General features: G+C 54.1%; 6 protein-coding genes across 6 annotated transcripts; 3 read left to right on the top strand and 3 right to left on the bottom strand.

Moving 5' to 3' along the window:
- Positions 1 to 22: 22 nt before the first annotated feature.
- Positions 23 to 1,384, bottom strand: APUU_11906A (dipeptidase; the record flags this gene model as incomplete). The annotated part of the gene is made up of 3 exons (XM_041698048.1): positions 23 to 902; positions 958 to 1,117; positions 1,168 to 1,384. The coding sequence occupies 3 exons, from the start codon at positions 1,382 to 1,384 to the stop codon at positions 23 to 25; spliced, it is 1,257 nt and encodes a 418-aa protein (XP_041551272.1).
- A 417-nt stretch (positions 1,385 to 1,801) lies between these two features.
- On the top strand, positions 1,802 to 2,527 carry APUU_11907S (uncharacterized protein; the record flags this gene model as incomplete). The annotated part of the gene is made up of 3 exons (XM_041698049.1): positions 1,802 to 1,814; positions 1,854 to 2,445; positions 2,524 to 2,527. The coding sequence occupies 3 exons, from the start codon at positions 1,802 to 1,804 to the stop codon at positions 2,525 to 2,527; spliced, it is 609 nt and encodes a 202-aa protein (XP_041551273.1).
- Positions 2,528 to 3,712: 1,185 nt separating this feature from the next.
- Positions 3,713 to 6,542, top strand: APUU_11908S (putative DUF221 domain protein; the record flags this gene model as incomplete). The annotated part of the gene is made up of 4 exons (XM_041698050.1): positions 3,713 to 3,718; positions 3,777 to 5,181; positions 5,245 to 5,643; positions 5,701 to 6,542. The coding sequence occupies 4 exons, from the start codon at positions 3,713 to 3,715 to the stop codon at positions 6,540 to 6,542; spliced, it is 2,652 nt and encodes an 883-aa protein (XP_041551274.1).
- Positions 6,543 to 7,068: 526 nt separating this feature from the next.
- Positions 7,069 to 10,077, bottom strand: MCM6 (MCM DNA helicase complex subunit MCM6; the record flags this gene model as incomplete). The annotated part of the gene is made up of 3 exons (XM_041698051.1): positions 7,069 to 8,193; positions 8,244 to 8,379; positions 8,429 to 10,077. 3 exons carry the CDS (start codon positions 10,075 to 10,077, stop codon positions 7,069 to 7,071), a joined length of 2,910 nt encoding a protein of 969 aa, XP_041551275.1.
- Positions 10,078 to 10,692: 615 nt separating this feature from the next.
- On the top strand, positions 10,693 to 12,423 carry APUU_11910S (uncharacterized protein; the record flags this gene model as incomplete). The annotated part of the gene is made up of 3 exons (XM_041698053.1): positions 10,693 to 10,783; positions 10,855 to 11,180; positions 11,245 to 12,423. The coding sequence occupies 3 exons, from the start codon at positions 10,693 to 10,695 to the stop codon at positions 12,421 to 12,423; spliced, it is 1,596 nt and encodes a 531-aa protein (XP_041551276.1).
- A 125-nt stretch (positions 12,424 to 12,548) lies between these two features.
- Positions 12,549 to 14,110, bottom strand: APUU_11911A (LLM class flavin-dependent oxidoreductase; the record flags this gene model as incomplete). The annotated part of the gene is made up of 3 exons (XM_041698054.1): positions 12,549 to 13,329; positions 13,402 to 13,954; positions 14,038 to 14,110. The coding sequence occupies 3 exons, from the start codon at positions 14,108 to 14,110 to the stop codon at positions 12,549 to 12,551; spliced, it is 1,407 nt and encodes a 468-aa protein (XP_041551277.1).
- Positions 14,111 to 14,657: the final 547 nt, after the last annotated feature.

Genomic DNA, 14,657 nt, shown 5'->3' on the forward strand with positions numbered 1-14,657 from the left:
ACAAGGAAAAGGTACAAGGTAATTAATCCTCCAACGGCTTCACCCCCTCCCCAACCATCTCACCCGCAACATCTTCAACCCTCGCCATAACCCGAAGCACATTCCCCCCCACAACGCCCGCAACATCCGCCACACCAACACCACGACCCAGCAACTCCCGAATCAAATCGGGGTACTTGCTTACATCCTCCAGCCCGCGCACCGCCGAGCCCATCCCGTCAAAGTCCGACCCGAGTCCGACGTGCTTGTACCCGATTAACTCGCCCACGTACTGGATGTGGTCGGCGACGTCGGAGAGGGTTGCGGATTCTGGATCGGCGGGGTTTCCGGGGCTGCAGCGTGTATACTCCGGGTAGAAAGTTATCATGATCACGCCGTCGTTCGTGGCGAGACGGTGGAGGATGTCGTCGGGGACGTTGCGCGGGTGGTTACATAATGTATAGGCGGAGGAGTGGGAGAAGAGGACGGGCGCCTTCGTCGTGTCCAAGGCATCGTGCATTGTCTTTGTACTGACGTGCGCGAGATCAACTGCCATACCGAGGCGGTTCATTTCGAGAACCATATGGCGCCCTGCAGTGGAGAGGCCGTTGTGCAGGGGCTCGGCCGGGGAGGCACTGTCTGCGTATTCATTGTGGCAGAAGTGGGTGAGGGTTGCGTAGCGCGCGCCGAGGGAGTGGTAGAGGCGGAGGGTGGATGCGGAAGAGCCGATTTGGTGGAGTCCCTCGATGCCGAGGAAGGAGGCGATTCGGGTTGTTGAGGTTTTGAAGGTGTGTAGGAAGGCGGTGGTGTTGGGGACGAGGGTGAGGTGGTTTGGGTAGAGGGTTGCGAGGCGGTGGATGAGGTCGATCTGCTGGAGGGTGTCGTGGATGTATTCGTAATTGGGAGATGGGGAGCTTTCGTTGCTGGGGGAGTTGCCGTTAGTTTGGCTTTCTATAGAAATGCGGTGAGGTGGACTACCATGCGACATAGACGCTCCAGAATTGCCCCCGCGCGCGGCCTTTTTCTAGACGGGGAAAGTCGACCTGGCCGGGCAATTCGATCTGGTCAGAGAAATTGCTCTGGTAGATGTGGTTGTTGTAGTAGGTGCGGATGAATTCCGCAAAGTCATTGTGGCCGTCTGGATGTCGGTTAGCGTCTCAAGTGCGACATCTACTACGGTGAACTTACCAGTCAACGGCTGCAGCTGCAGGACCTGCTCGACGGGATCGAGCTGGTTGTGATACGGCGAAAGCTGGGCGATGCCATAGCAGGCGACCAGTCCAACGGCCACCAGGCCAAGCGCTCGCCGTTTCCAAGAGGACGGTTCAACGGGCTCAACGGCCGGTGGGGAGGACTGGTGCTGGGGCAGATCAGCGTCTTTCTCCGTCGGCAGTAATGGCGGCATTGTATGGAGACAGTCAACTACGGCGCCGACAATCTGCAAGGCTGACGATGATACAATGATGCATTGATAGGATGTTGATGTCAGATGTCAGCGGCCCGCACATGACCCGTGCGGGGTGTCTACACTCTACACCAACTTGACACTTCACACTCCAAGTCCAGCCAAGGCTCGGGTGCGACTTCTGCGGCCTGCCAATCTACATGAAATCCTGCCACCAGTTGGCATCCCTTCATTGGCCAATCGACATTGCTGTGCGGAGAGCTCCTTGACAGTCAATCTCGTACCTTGTAAGTTGTTGCTCGCGTTCTTCCTTGATTCTTGCGTCGCTCGGACTCTCCTGTCTCGGTCGAAGCTCGGACAGGCCGATCGTTGGCTCTCCACCTTCATTCATCACACTCAGCTGTCAAGACCTGGCCAATGGCCATCCATTGTACGTACTTCCTCGAGGAGCTAAGATCAAAAAATCAAGGTAACCAGGAACTTGAAATTGAGCCGACAGAATGTAAGGGTTTCCAACGATCGGACCTCTATAATCTGCATGGTAGGGATGAAACCAAGGGATACTCGACCAAGTGGGAGGGAGGGATACCCCCGAAATCCCAGCTCACGCATTCCTTGTGGAACCCCATGGGCAGCAAATCAGCAATGCTTCTGAAAACATTTCCGGTGGACATTCCTGATGCAATCCTGCTTGGACCAATGGACACTCAAGGGACTGAGGGCAACCTCGATTCCCGGAAATCAACCGTCTTAGTGGAGGCAGCGGAGGCTTACGCCACACTCTTAACGCCACAGTGGCGGTACAGTGTGGACACTGGACAGTGGACGGACCGTAGCAGTGGCTGGGAGGCGTGGAAGAGGAAATCTCAGCCGAGCATGTGGACGCCAGTGCAGCTGCGAAGCCCGAATGAGGTTCGTGCCCGAGCAGTAACCGTGGTTCTGGGAGCTGAGATTGAGAATTGGAATGGTGTTCGCAGTTCGACCTCACGATCCAAAGTGCGAGCATACCTAATCCCGTGGTTCATGGTACGGCCGAAAAAAACTTTCCCGGAATCGCCGAGGTTCGTGTCCACTGTCCCAAGTCCACTCTCGTGTTGACTGATGAGTCGTTGACTGAGCAATTCGCAATCGCGGCTCAGATAATGGAGATCAGCACGATAAATCGTGGGTCGAGTTCAGCCTGGATTCCAGCTAGCTTAAACCAAGCGAGAGCTTCATATGAAAGGCAATCTGGAGAGCTGGCGCAGAGCTTGCCTGACAGAGTTCAACCTTGCTGATAGTTCGAAGATGGCCAAGCGTCGATCATGGCAGCCACGAATACATCATCGAGAGCAGTCAGCAGCATTTCCGACAGGGCATTCTGGTTCCAGGGAATAATCCCTGGCTGAAGGGCTGATCGGATTTCTCGATCTGGCACGCCGGGATGAGCTGTCATGTGATTGCGTGTTGGCAGACGTCACCTTGAGTGTGGAAAATACAACATGAATGGTGCAACACTGGCTGTTCTGTAGACGCGAACAGTGGCAGATGATATCAGAACCAAGAAGCGATGTAGACAGTATGAGTACGGTGTTCTCTGGTACTCTGGTACTCTGTATCCGTCGAGAAGGGAGTGAATTCGCCACATGGAGACTGGAGAGAGACACGCTCAGTCGCACCAAGGGCGCGCTAGGGGACGATCTATTGGAACTTTGATTTGGATCTCAATTGAAAGATCTTTACGCTGAGAACGTGGTCGCAATATCTTCAGCCAGTCAGTCAGACTTCAGGAACAGCTATCATTCTGTTCCTATTGTAGTCTCCCGTTCCTGCCCCTGTCCTGATCCTCTGTCCACCGTCGTAACTGTTGCAGCGTGTCGAGGGGTCTTGGCAGCATCGACGATCGCACGGCTGGATCGTGCCAGACTTCAGAAGTTCAACCTCGCAGCTGTCTCGAGTCGTCATCACCCTCTTTCGTTTTATCCACGGATCCCTGCGACCTGACTGGCCCAGTCCTGCATTCCACTCTTTTATCGCTCTTAAGGTTTGCTTTTTCTCTGCGTTTGTTTTTCCTGCGTGGCCATCTTCCAGTCCTGGGTCTGCCCCTCTCGCTTCGCTCATTTTTTTGACCGTATTCCATTCTTTGGCTTTCTTATTTCATTCATTTTCTCCCCTTCCATTCTTTCTCGCATTCTATTTCAGCTCCATCGTCCTTTTTGGTCGCCTTCATCGATCGGTCGACTACCTGTGCTGTGGCTTGGTTCCCCCTGAGCTCACTATCAATCGTCCTCCCATCAAACTATCTATCCTTGAGTTGAACACCGTCGCTGGCGGTCAGCAACCTTCACCATGGCTGTAAGTATTACCAATTCATCGAGCTCGGTCGCGCTCCCAGCATGTCTGACCCTGGCAGGACAATGAGGACCCCCAAGCTGCCTCCAACTCGGCTTCGAGTCTCGTCACCGTCCTCGTGCCCGCCCTCGTCGTCGCGGTCGTGATGGTCATCCTCTTCGTGATCTTGAGACGCAGCGAGCGCCGCATGTATATGCCCCGTACCTACCTTGGATCTCTGCGACAGTCGGAACGTACCCCTCCATCATCGACTGGGCTCTTGAGTTGGCTTAAAGATATGTACAAACTACCCGACGAATATGTTTTGCAACACCACTCTATGGATGCCTATCTTCTACTGCGCTTCCTCAAACTCATGACCGTCATCTGCTTCGTCGGCTCCTGTATCACCTTCCCGATTTTGTTCCCGATCAATGCCACCGGCGGTGGTGGGAACGTGCAATTGGACCTTTTGAGTTTCTCCAATGTCGCGGAGACGAACTATGCGCGTCTTTTTGCCCACGCTCTCGTTGCCTGGGTCTTTGTTGGGTTTGTTTTCTTCACTATCACCCGTGAGAGCATCTTTTACATCAACCTGCGCCAGGCGTACTCGCTTTCTCGCTCCTACGCGACCCGCCTCTCCTCTCGCACCGTCCTTTTCACCACCGTTCCTCAAGACTACTTGAATGCCGACAAGATTCGCGAGATGTTTGGCTTGAATAAGGTCAAGAATGTCTGGCTCACCACCGACACGAAGGAACTAGCCAAAAAGGTCGACGAGCGCGAAGCTGCCGGTATCAAGCTCGAAGCTGCCGAAACCAAACTGATCCGAATGGCCAACGGTGCCCGACTGAAGGCTCTGAAGAAGGGAGGAAACGCCGAGGAAGAACCAGCTACCGCTGAAACGGCTGAAGATGATGGCGAGTCTGGCTCCGTTGCCGCGCGTTGGGTCAAGCCCAAGGACCGCCCTACGCACCGCCTCAAGCCAATCATTGGAAAGAAGGTCGATACTATCAATTGGGCCAGGTCTGAAATCGAACGCCTCACCCCGGAAATTGAAGAACTCCAGGCGAAGCACCGAGCTGGCGAAGCCAAGTTGGTTTCGTCCGTTTTTGTCGAATTTCACACCCAGACAGATGCGCAACTGGCCTACCAGTCTGTGGCTCACAACCTTCCTCTGCACATGGCCCCGCGGTATATCGGTTTGGACCCGACTCAGGTCATCTGGTCCAACCTTCGCATCAAGTGGTGGGAGCGCATAATCCGTTATGCCGCTGCTTGCGCATTCGTCGGCGCGCTAGTCATCTTCTGGGCTATTCCCACGGCCTTCGTTGGTGCCCTTTCCAACATCAACAACTTGACTGACATGGTTCCTTTCCTCAAATTCATCACTCATGTGCCCCAATGGATCTTGGGTTCCATCACCGGTCTTCTTCCCACCATTTTGATGGCCGTTCTCATGGCGCTGCTCCCTATCATTCTCCGATGTAAGTTTACTACCTGGGCCGTTGACTAGGCTTTGAGCTGACAGACATTTTTTTTTCTTCAAGTGATGGCAAAGATTGGTGGTGCTCCTAGCTTGGCACAAGTCGAATTGACAACCCAGAACTATTACTTCTTCTTCCAGGTGGTTCAGGTGTTCTTGGTTGTTACGGTTGCTTCCTCCGCCACTAGCGTCGCTACGAAGATCATTGACGACCCTACCTCTGCTGCCTCTTTGCTTGCCAAGAAGATTCCCACAGCCTCGAACTTCTACATCTCTTATATCATTCTGCAGGGATTGTCATTCAGCTCTGGCGCCCTCTTGCAGATTGGTGGTTTGATTGTTGGAAAGATCCTCGGCAAATTCTTGGATAACACTCCCCGCAAGATGTACACCCGCTGGTCGAGCCTTGCAGGTTTGGGCTGGGGAACGGTGTACCCTATTTTCACCCTCTTGGCTGTTATTGGTGCGTATTGCATATTCCCCCATCAAGTGTCAACGTGACTTAACTGACCGTATCTAGCAATTACGTACTCATGCATTGCACCGCTGGTTCTGGGTTTCGCGACCATCGGTCTTTACCTCTTCTACTTTGCTTACCGCTACAACTTGCTGTATGTCTCCAACGCAGACATTGACGTGCAGGGCAAGTGCTTTGCCCGCGGATTGCAGCAAATCACCGTTGGGTGCTATCTGCTTGTGGTTTGCCTGATCGGTCTTTTTGCTATCGCGACTGGAGCTCAGAGAATCGCTCTTGGACCCCTGATCCTCACGATCATCCTCCTCATTACCATGATCATTTACCACGTCTCTCTAAACGCCGCCCTTGAGCCTCTCATCAACTACCTCCCCAAGAACCTAGAGGCCGAAGAGGAATCCCTACTCCGCCGCGAGGGCATTCCCTACAACGACACCAAGGTCGAGGACCACGGCATCACTGCCGGCTCCCCAGCTAACGGCGCCGAAAACGGACACGAGAACGGCGCGGACGTCGACAATGCCGAGAAGGGGATCACCCACGCCTCCCCCGTGGAACCTCAGCCCAACTTCTTGGTTAAGTACCTCCGCCCCGACAAGTACTCTGGGTACCACCAGCTGCGCGAATGGATTCCCAACGGCACGAACGAGGCCTCTTACTCTCCCGAGATCGAGTCGCACGCTTACTTCCACCCGGCCATTGGCGCCCAGGCTCCTCTTCTCTGGATCCCCCGTGACGAGATGGGCATCAGTGCCCAGGAGATCCAGCACACCGGCCGTGTCATCCCAATTACCGATGCGGATGCCTGGCTGGACGAGAAGAACAAGATCCACTGGGATGTCGATGGCGGCAACCCTCCGATCTACGAGGAGAAAATCTACTACTAAGCTAACAATTATAAAATCCTCGGTTAGGGGAAACGTTATAATGTCGATGACTGGCCAGGTTCCTTTTTCTTTTTTCGATCTTTGATACATTTGATACCCAGGTGTCTGATGGTTGATGAACACATGCACGACCATCTAGGGTGGGGATTTTTGGGGATATGTTATATTTTCTTGTGTTGGAGATTTAGTAATAATAATACGTTTTTCAAAGATTTCTCTGTACGGAGTAGTAGTTGTAGTTCCAAGTTTTCATCGAAATGTAGCATGACCGTAGGCATCAAAGAGCTAAATAAAGAATATGATTGATTGATTTTCATGAGTAAACCAAGAACCCATGCACCCGGTCCCATATAACATAACTAACGATCTATGACATGTCATGACAAATTACTGTACTTGGATAGGATATAACAAATAAAAGAGTATCAGAGCATCGTCACTCATAACCAGAACACTCCACCGACTCCATGCACATATCATATGCTCACCCGCTTTCCACCAGATTAACCTAACTGGACAGACAGTTTCACTCCTCATCAATCGCACAGTTCGGATGCAGCACGTAAATAGTCTTATCGGCCTGCGCCTCCGACGCCTCATTGACATCCACAAGTCCCTCCCCGCGAATCGGCATCAGGATGTTATCCTTAACCATGCGCTTAAGGACCTTGGACGCGAGGCCGCGCTCCCTCTGCAGATCCTCTTCGCTGTTCAGCTCGGATTCAATCTGCTCGAGGTACCACACAAGCAGGTCTTCCTGCTCGACACCTTCCCCTGCAGCTGCTTCGTCCTCGCGGATCCGTCGCACCACCAGGTTCAGGATCTTCATGTACTTGTCGTATGTGATCTTTGTCTTAGCGGCGCGCGTCTCAGCAGCTTGTTCGGCGGCGGCACCGGCGTCCTCGCGCATGGGACTGTCGCCGTCTCGGTCCCGGTCGGGCATTTCATCATCGTTTTCAGCATCTGCGACTGCAGCAGCGACGGCAGCGTCTTCGTCATCGTCGACTTCGACGTCGTCCTTCTCGACCGTGACGATACTCTGCCGGAGGAGATCGTATGCCTCACGGACGAACTTGGGCACGACCTCCTCAACGCAGTTGACCTTTGCAATGGCTTCGGACAATCGAATCAGCGATTCAAGCTGACGCACTGTGATACGGTACGAGGAGCGGCCCATCCCGCCCTGTGCATCGTTCGCGCGAAGTTCCTTGTACTTCTCGACGAGGAGGGTCTTGGCCTCATCGCGGAAAACGGGGCGGAAGGTGCGTGCGAACCGGACGTAGCGCTGGAGCTGCTCGGTGCTGAACTCGGGCTCGACGGCCTCGTCGCGGTTCATGTGGACGTTGACGATGTGGTCGGCGAGGTTGCGGTCGACCTCGGCGTTGGGCTCGTCGCGGATGACGAAGAAGAGATCGAATCGGGACATGATCGGGGCGGAGAAGTTGAGGTTGCCGCGGAGGGTGGTTTTGGGGTCGTAGCGGCCGCCGATGGGGTTTGCGGCTGCGAGAATTGAAGCACGGGCGTTGAGGGTGGTGTGGATGCCCGCTTTGGCGATGGAAATGGTTTGTTGTTCCATTGCTTCGTGGATGGCGACTTGGTCGACGATGTCCATTTTGTCGAATTCGTCGATCGCGCAGATGCCGCCGCCGTTCTAAAGGAGTTAGTTTTTTATTTCATAAATCGGGGCGTCGGGTGGCATACTGCTAACATGAGAGCACCGGCTTCGATGGTGAATTCTCCAGTTTCGGCGTCCTTCACGACCGATGCGGTTAAACCGGCGGCAGATGAAGCTTTACCACTGGTGTAGACGGCGCGGGGATGTAGGGAGCAGATATACCTAGTTGCGGTTAGTGGGAGAATAGTATACTTGGTTGTTGACGGCTTACTTTAAGAATTGACTTTTACTTGTTGACGGGTCACCAACAACACAGATGTTGATATCACCACGAAGTTGCAAACTTTCTTGCTTAGTCGTCTTGGCCACACCTCCTACAAGCTGCAGAAGGAGACCCTTCTTAATTTGACGATGGCCGTAGATCATAGGCGCCATGGAATCCACCAAGCGAGAGTAGATGTACTCCGAGTGAACCATGCTCTTCAAATCCTGGACCTCTGACGGACTCAGACTTTGAAGGAATGCCTCTTGTGCCTTATCATCATCAGGATCAGGGTCGGGGTTCTGGTTGAGCGAGCCGAGGATTCTGTTAGACTGGCCGCTCAGCTGCTGGTTTGTTTGTTGGCCAGGGGTTGTCGTATCAGGAGTAACCATGCATGACAAGAAAGCCAACCGATAGGTCAAGTCTCTTACACCAAGCGCCTTCAGCCCGCTGACTCCCGAACCTCCAGCATCGTTACCGCGGAAGGAGGTGTTGTCGCGTACTGCCTCTGGTCGGACACCTGGTAGACCTAGCTGACTGACATCGGGAATAACAATGAGTGTACCGGTGAAGATAGAACGTTCACCAGCCTTGACGCGATCGACCATTTCACCACGTAGAATAATATCCATGGTCCGCGGCATACTGCCGGTTGGGATTTCGTGGGACGACTCTTGTAGCTTCACCTTCTGCCAGTCAACGAATGTGCTCTTTCCGATATTTAGGCGCCATCCAAGAGTGTTTCCGCAGGTACTATTCGGGCACCGCGTGGGTTGTGTGTAGCGGAATGTCTGCTCGACGTTGGAGACAACCGTTCTGCAGCCTTCGCAGATGAAGGTTCCGAGGGATAATTCTGGTCGGATTTCTGATGTGCGCGTGACAGTACCAGAAACGGAGAGCAGCTTTCCAATTTGCGAGGTTCGGAGCTGTCGCAGCCTAGAGACTAGAGGGAGGTTGTAGAATGCTATGGAAAATAGCTTATCGGTCTGCTGGTGTCGAGTCTTCTCGCGGATTGTCCGTGCCAATTTGGGGTCGTCGGATACGCTAGAGTTGCCGGCCATCATGGAGGTGCCAGCTTGGGACGAGACACTGCTAGTGGCTTGACGGTGAGACATAAAGTATTCAGGCTCGTATTTTGCGATCAAGTTGTGGAGTGCCTTGACGAGGAACGGCTGGAAGCGATAGTACTGGTTTGCGATCGCATCCGCCAGAATTGGGTTATCGAGGGAGGTGAGGTGTGTAAAGTCGACATAAAGCGTAGACAATTCCCATTTCGCCATCCCGTGGATCTGAGCAATGTAGTATTTGTCGGTCATAGTCGCTGAAGATGGCGGAGGGTGCGGTGTCGGTGCAGCTTCTTCCTGGTAGTTTTCCAGCAGCTCTTCAAAGGCCTGCTGTACCTTTTCACCAGCCAAATCAACCACGGGGGGCGGGCCGGGGACATATGGATTTCGCAGCCGGTTGGTCGTCGACCCGTTTGTTTCTGCGACCTGATCATCAGGGAAGGCATTCGCATCGCTCATGGGAGCATTGCTCTCGGAGAGAGGGTGTGGGCGTGAGCTAGGAGGGAGGCCGTCTGAATGAAGCCCTCGGTCGTCTCGAGACCCGGCGGTTGAGCCCAGCTCGGACTGGAGGACGGCGTCGAAAAGCGAGGACATGGTGGTGAATGGCCCAAGCGAGACCGGAGGGAATGAGGTTGTATCGGGGCCGCAATGGGTGTTCGAGGGGTCTGGCAGCAGGGTTGAGGCTGTTGATCGTTGATTTCTGCGGGACGCGTGCGTGACACGAAACGCGTCGGACGGAAATATTATGCGCCGACGCGTAAAGTGGTTTCTGCTGACATGAGATTTTGCGGGCCACGCTCCCGGGCCTCCGCCGCGAAGCCGCTAGACTTCATCGGGCGGGGCCGACAAGGTCTGAGCGGATCAGCGTGAGGGAAATGGAGGAAAGCGCCAGGACGGTGGCAGTGAGGGCAGCTGGCCGTCCAATAATCCCGCCTGAAATTGTTTGCGATCCAAAGGTCTCTGAGCTGTCGATTTGTTCCCACCCCTCCCCACTCGTCTGGCTTGCGCTACTGCTGCTGCTGTCGCACTCGTCCCTGGAGCGAAGGGCGCCCTGCTGGAATGCAGCAGACACAGATAAGCGAAGCGCCTCGTCCCTCTGGGGAACCACCCCCCCCGTCAATGACCTTTCTCCTTCTTGAGCGATCCCCAAATATGAAGTCGTGACGGCCCTCCCTCCCCGTTCCGCCCTTCAATTGCTCCCCCGCAACTATGGCCACTGACAGGTGCCTCTCGGCCGATCCCATTCAAGCTGAGACCGTGTCTGCACCACGTGCCGGCTTCTCTGAGTCTTATCTACGGCGTTGGTCACCGAGCATCCTAGCTCTTGCTTTCAGTGTCAATTCATGAGTCCCTAACATGTTGTTTCGTCAGGGAGCGCTAGCGAAGACCTCCAGAACCTCAGGCTTAAACGGCATAAGCGAAACGATGAGACGTCTAGAAGCCAGTCATTTTACTTTGTCGACTCGAATTCGTCGTCCCGCGAGAAGCGTGCCCATGTCATGCGACACCATGTCCAAGAGAAGCGAAAACAACAACGGCACTCGCACTCCCGGCATGGCAGCGAGCGCAAGGTGAACGGGATGTTTCCATATCTGCCCTGGGAGCAGAGGCAGGCGGAGTTGCCAGAGACGGCAGATGGCCAACCCCTCGATCTCGTACCTTCTCGCCGTCGGGTGTCCACTCCCTTATTGAGCTCAGTAGGTCGAACTATGTTCTATTTGTTTCTGCGCGTTTGCGCTAACACATCCCGTTCAATCGTAGCCCGACGCCAAAAGCACAACAAGCACCGCAAGATCGAAGTCCGACGCATCGGATAGCGCTTACGTGCCATCACCCGCCACCATACTGGACGCCTCGAGAAAAGACCCTTTCGAAAGCCTTCCGATAACCTCACCCGCTGATATGGAGCTTGCAGACTACTGGACGAATAAACTGACATACTGGTCGGGTCAGAATAAATACCTCAAGGAGTGCGCCTTTAAAACAGCAATGAACCACCCGTTAACATTTCAAGCGGCCATCCTATCATATTGCGCCCGGTGGAAGGCTGAATTATACGGCCATAGCAACAGCAGGGAAATTGAATATCATTTATCCAACGCCGCAAAAGGCGTCGAGGACGCTGTGAGCGGCCGCATCAAAATCGACGGAGACAGTCTAGCAATGGCACTTGCCGGCCAAGCCCTCCACGAAGACAGGTTTGGAAGCAAAGAGAAAGCTCGGGGCCACGAAGAGCATGCAATACAGATTCTGCGCACGCGCCCTCGCACTAGCGGGCTTGCCGAAGTCTTTCTCCATTACACCAGATATGTCATGATGCCTCGTCCCCGGCAAACTCCAGCCCGCTGGGAAGACGGCCAAGAATGGCTCGTAACATTCCTCCGCGCAGCAGAGGGCTTGATGCGATCGCATAATGATGAAAAATATCTCGCCTCCGTTCCGCAACGCCGCACGGCTTTCAAAATGGAAAGCCCTCTCTTCTCTCTACTCTCCAGCGGGCCCCGCCCCTCCCGCGTCCCCGAAGACTGCCGCGTGTACGTTGTTCGCAACGTGCCAACACAAGAAATCACCCGCACCGCCGCTCTAATATACATCACCGCCGCGCTTTGGGATTACCAAGACTCCCCTAGTAAGACCGCGCGCTTTCTCGTTTACCTAAATAATCTCGTCAAGAGGCACGAGCTGGACCGATATCCGGCGTGCGAGAGCTTTATATGGCACCTCCTGGAGGAAAACTGCGACATAGACCTGAAAGACCCGGAACGCGGGTGGTCAACGGGTGAGCTACTGAAGATCCATAAGGGGCTGCGGCCGGATCTGCGGTTCCAGTACAATGAAACGCTGTTTAGTTTTCTGATGCTGGCCGAGCCGCTTCGTGGTGTTGACTCCTTTGAAGCCGAGATATTTTCAACGTCCCGGGTAACAGAGGTCGACGTTTGATAAGTCTAGAATTCTTGTAATTGTTACGATTTTAGGAGGGGATTGATACCCACGGCCGATTACCAGCGAGTACAATGCATGCATACCCTATAGTGTCTAGATCAAGTATCTATCTGCTTGTATATCTAGTTATCCGCAGACCACTTGTGCTGAGACCCCGGATGGTCACCTCTTAGTCGAGGCCCAAGGCCGTCATTCAAGAAATTCTCCCTCGTAGTAGACGCAGCATAGTCATCCCAGAAGACGCCCCTCCTCCGCAACTCTGGCAGCAAATACTTGACATTATCCTCAAAGTCCGCAGGCGCAACGGCATACGACAGATTGAACCCATCGATCCCACTCTCCTCAATCCACCGCTCCAGAATATCCGCCACCGTCGCCGGCGACCCAATAGCCCGCGCATGCGGACCCCCCAGCGCAATCTCCTGCGCAACCCGATTCTTCGTCCACTTCAGGCCCGCCGTCCCAGGCACCGTCGCAGTCCAACTACTCACCAGACTCTGAATCGCACCAGGCCCCGTGAATCTAAAATCCTCATCTTCACTAAACGTCGACAGATCCGTCCCCGTCCAGCCCCCGAACAGCGTCGCCGCGCCCTCGAGATCAACATACGTGAGGTAATCCTCGTACTTAGCGCGTGCCTTTTCGTCAGTCTCGTCCACGACCACGAAGATCCCTGTGATGGTCTTGATGGTGTTCGGGTCTCGACCGTGCTCGACTGCGCGGGCCCGGATGTCGTCCACGGACTTGCGTATTCCCTGCGGATCCATTCCGGCCAGAAACATGCATTCGGCGTGCTTGGTGGCGAAATTCTTGCCGGCTGTGCTGGTGCCCGCTTGGAAGATGAAGGGGGTGCGTTGGATGGAAGGTTCGGTGGTTAGTGGGCCTGCCGAGCGGAAGTATTCCCTGAAGCTTGTCAGTTCATACTCAAAGTTAGGGCTACACCGTAGTAACCAAGGTAATATGATAATATCTCACCCTCTATGGTCGATCCTCCTCACCCTCCCAGGAAGCGCATAAACGCCCCCCTCCTCATCCCTAACAACAGCATCATCCCTCCACGACCCCTCCCAAAGCTTATACGTAAGCGTCAAATACTCATCCGCAATCTTATACCGCTCATCATGCGCAATCTGCGTCTCCAGGCCCACATTCCTCGCCGCAGACTCCAGATGACTCGTGACAGCATTCCACGCAACCCTCCCCTTCGTCAGATGATCGAGCGTCGCGAACCGCCGCGCAAGCAGGAACGGGTTCTCGTACGTCGTGGACGCCGTGATCCCGAACGAGAGGTGCTTGGTTACGGCGGCCATTGCGGCTATGGGGAGAAAGGGGTCGGAAATGGGAATTTGGGCGACGCCCGCGAGACCCGGGTCGAAGTTTGCGGGGCCCTTGTAGACGTCGTAGGCACCTAGGACGTCGGCGATGAAGAGGGAGTGGATCTTGCCCGACTCGAGGACTTGGGCGATCGAGGTCCAGTATTCTATGTCTGTGTATTGGGTGCTGCGGTTGCGTGGGTGGCGCCAGAGGCCTGGTTGATAGTTAGGGTTCTATCTCTCTCTTTTTTTTTTTTTTTTTTTTTTTTTTTTTTTTTTACCATAGGACAGTGCGTACCTGGTGCCAGATGGCCGGGTGTGCTCATGCTGAATCCGTTTAGAATCCATTGTTTCTTCGGTTGTTCGCCCATTGTGATTAAGTTACTTTGTTCTATGGGGTTTAGTATGAGATCTGTAGCAACCCTGTACACGAGGGGCATTGAACTGTTTATATGACGAGCAAGAACATCCACTTTAACTCGCAATTCCAGTAAGAACCATTTACACGAGCTCTAGATGCGAAAGCCCAGCCAAGGATGCCCTGAAACCCGTTCTCTTGGAGTAAAGGCTGGGTGGGATGTTTGATAGGGCTGCAAGCACCTCAACTTCCACACGGATCGCACCATTTATACTACCAATCTCCCCCAACCACTCCCTCGGCACAACAAAGCAGAAGAATGATTCGTGCTCTTCCATGAGACAATCCACTAACGAGTCGTGCAGGATTCCTTCTCCAACTCCCGGCCGTGGTCGGATTGACTCGGTATAGCCTTTTAACAACCAGAGCCAGGAACAGCGCTCACTGCTCAGCTCGGCCGGTTGGAGTCGATTTGGATTGCATCATTTGCGCGCTTGAAGACACAATGTGCGGGTTCTGTTGGAGACATCGAGGAGCTGCTCGAGCGCATAAAGAAAACC

Source organism: Aspergillus puulaauensis, chromosome 1, assembly GCF_016861865.1.
Source record: "Aspergillus puulaauensis MK2 DNA, chromosome 1, nearly complete sequence".
Classification (NCBI taxonomy): Eukaryota; Fungi; Ascomycota; class Eurotiomycetes; order Eurotiales; family Aspergillaceae; genus Aspergillus; species Aspergillus puulaauensis.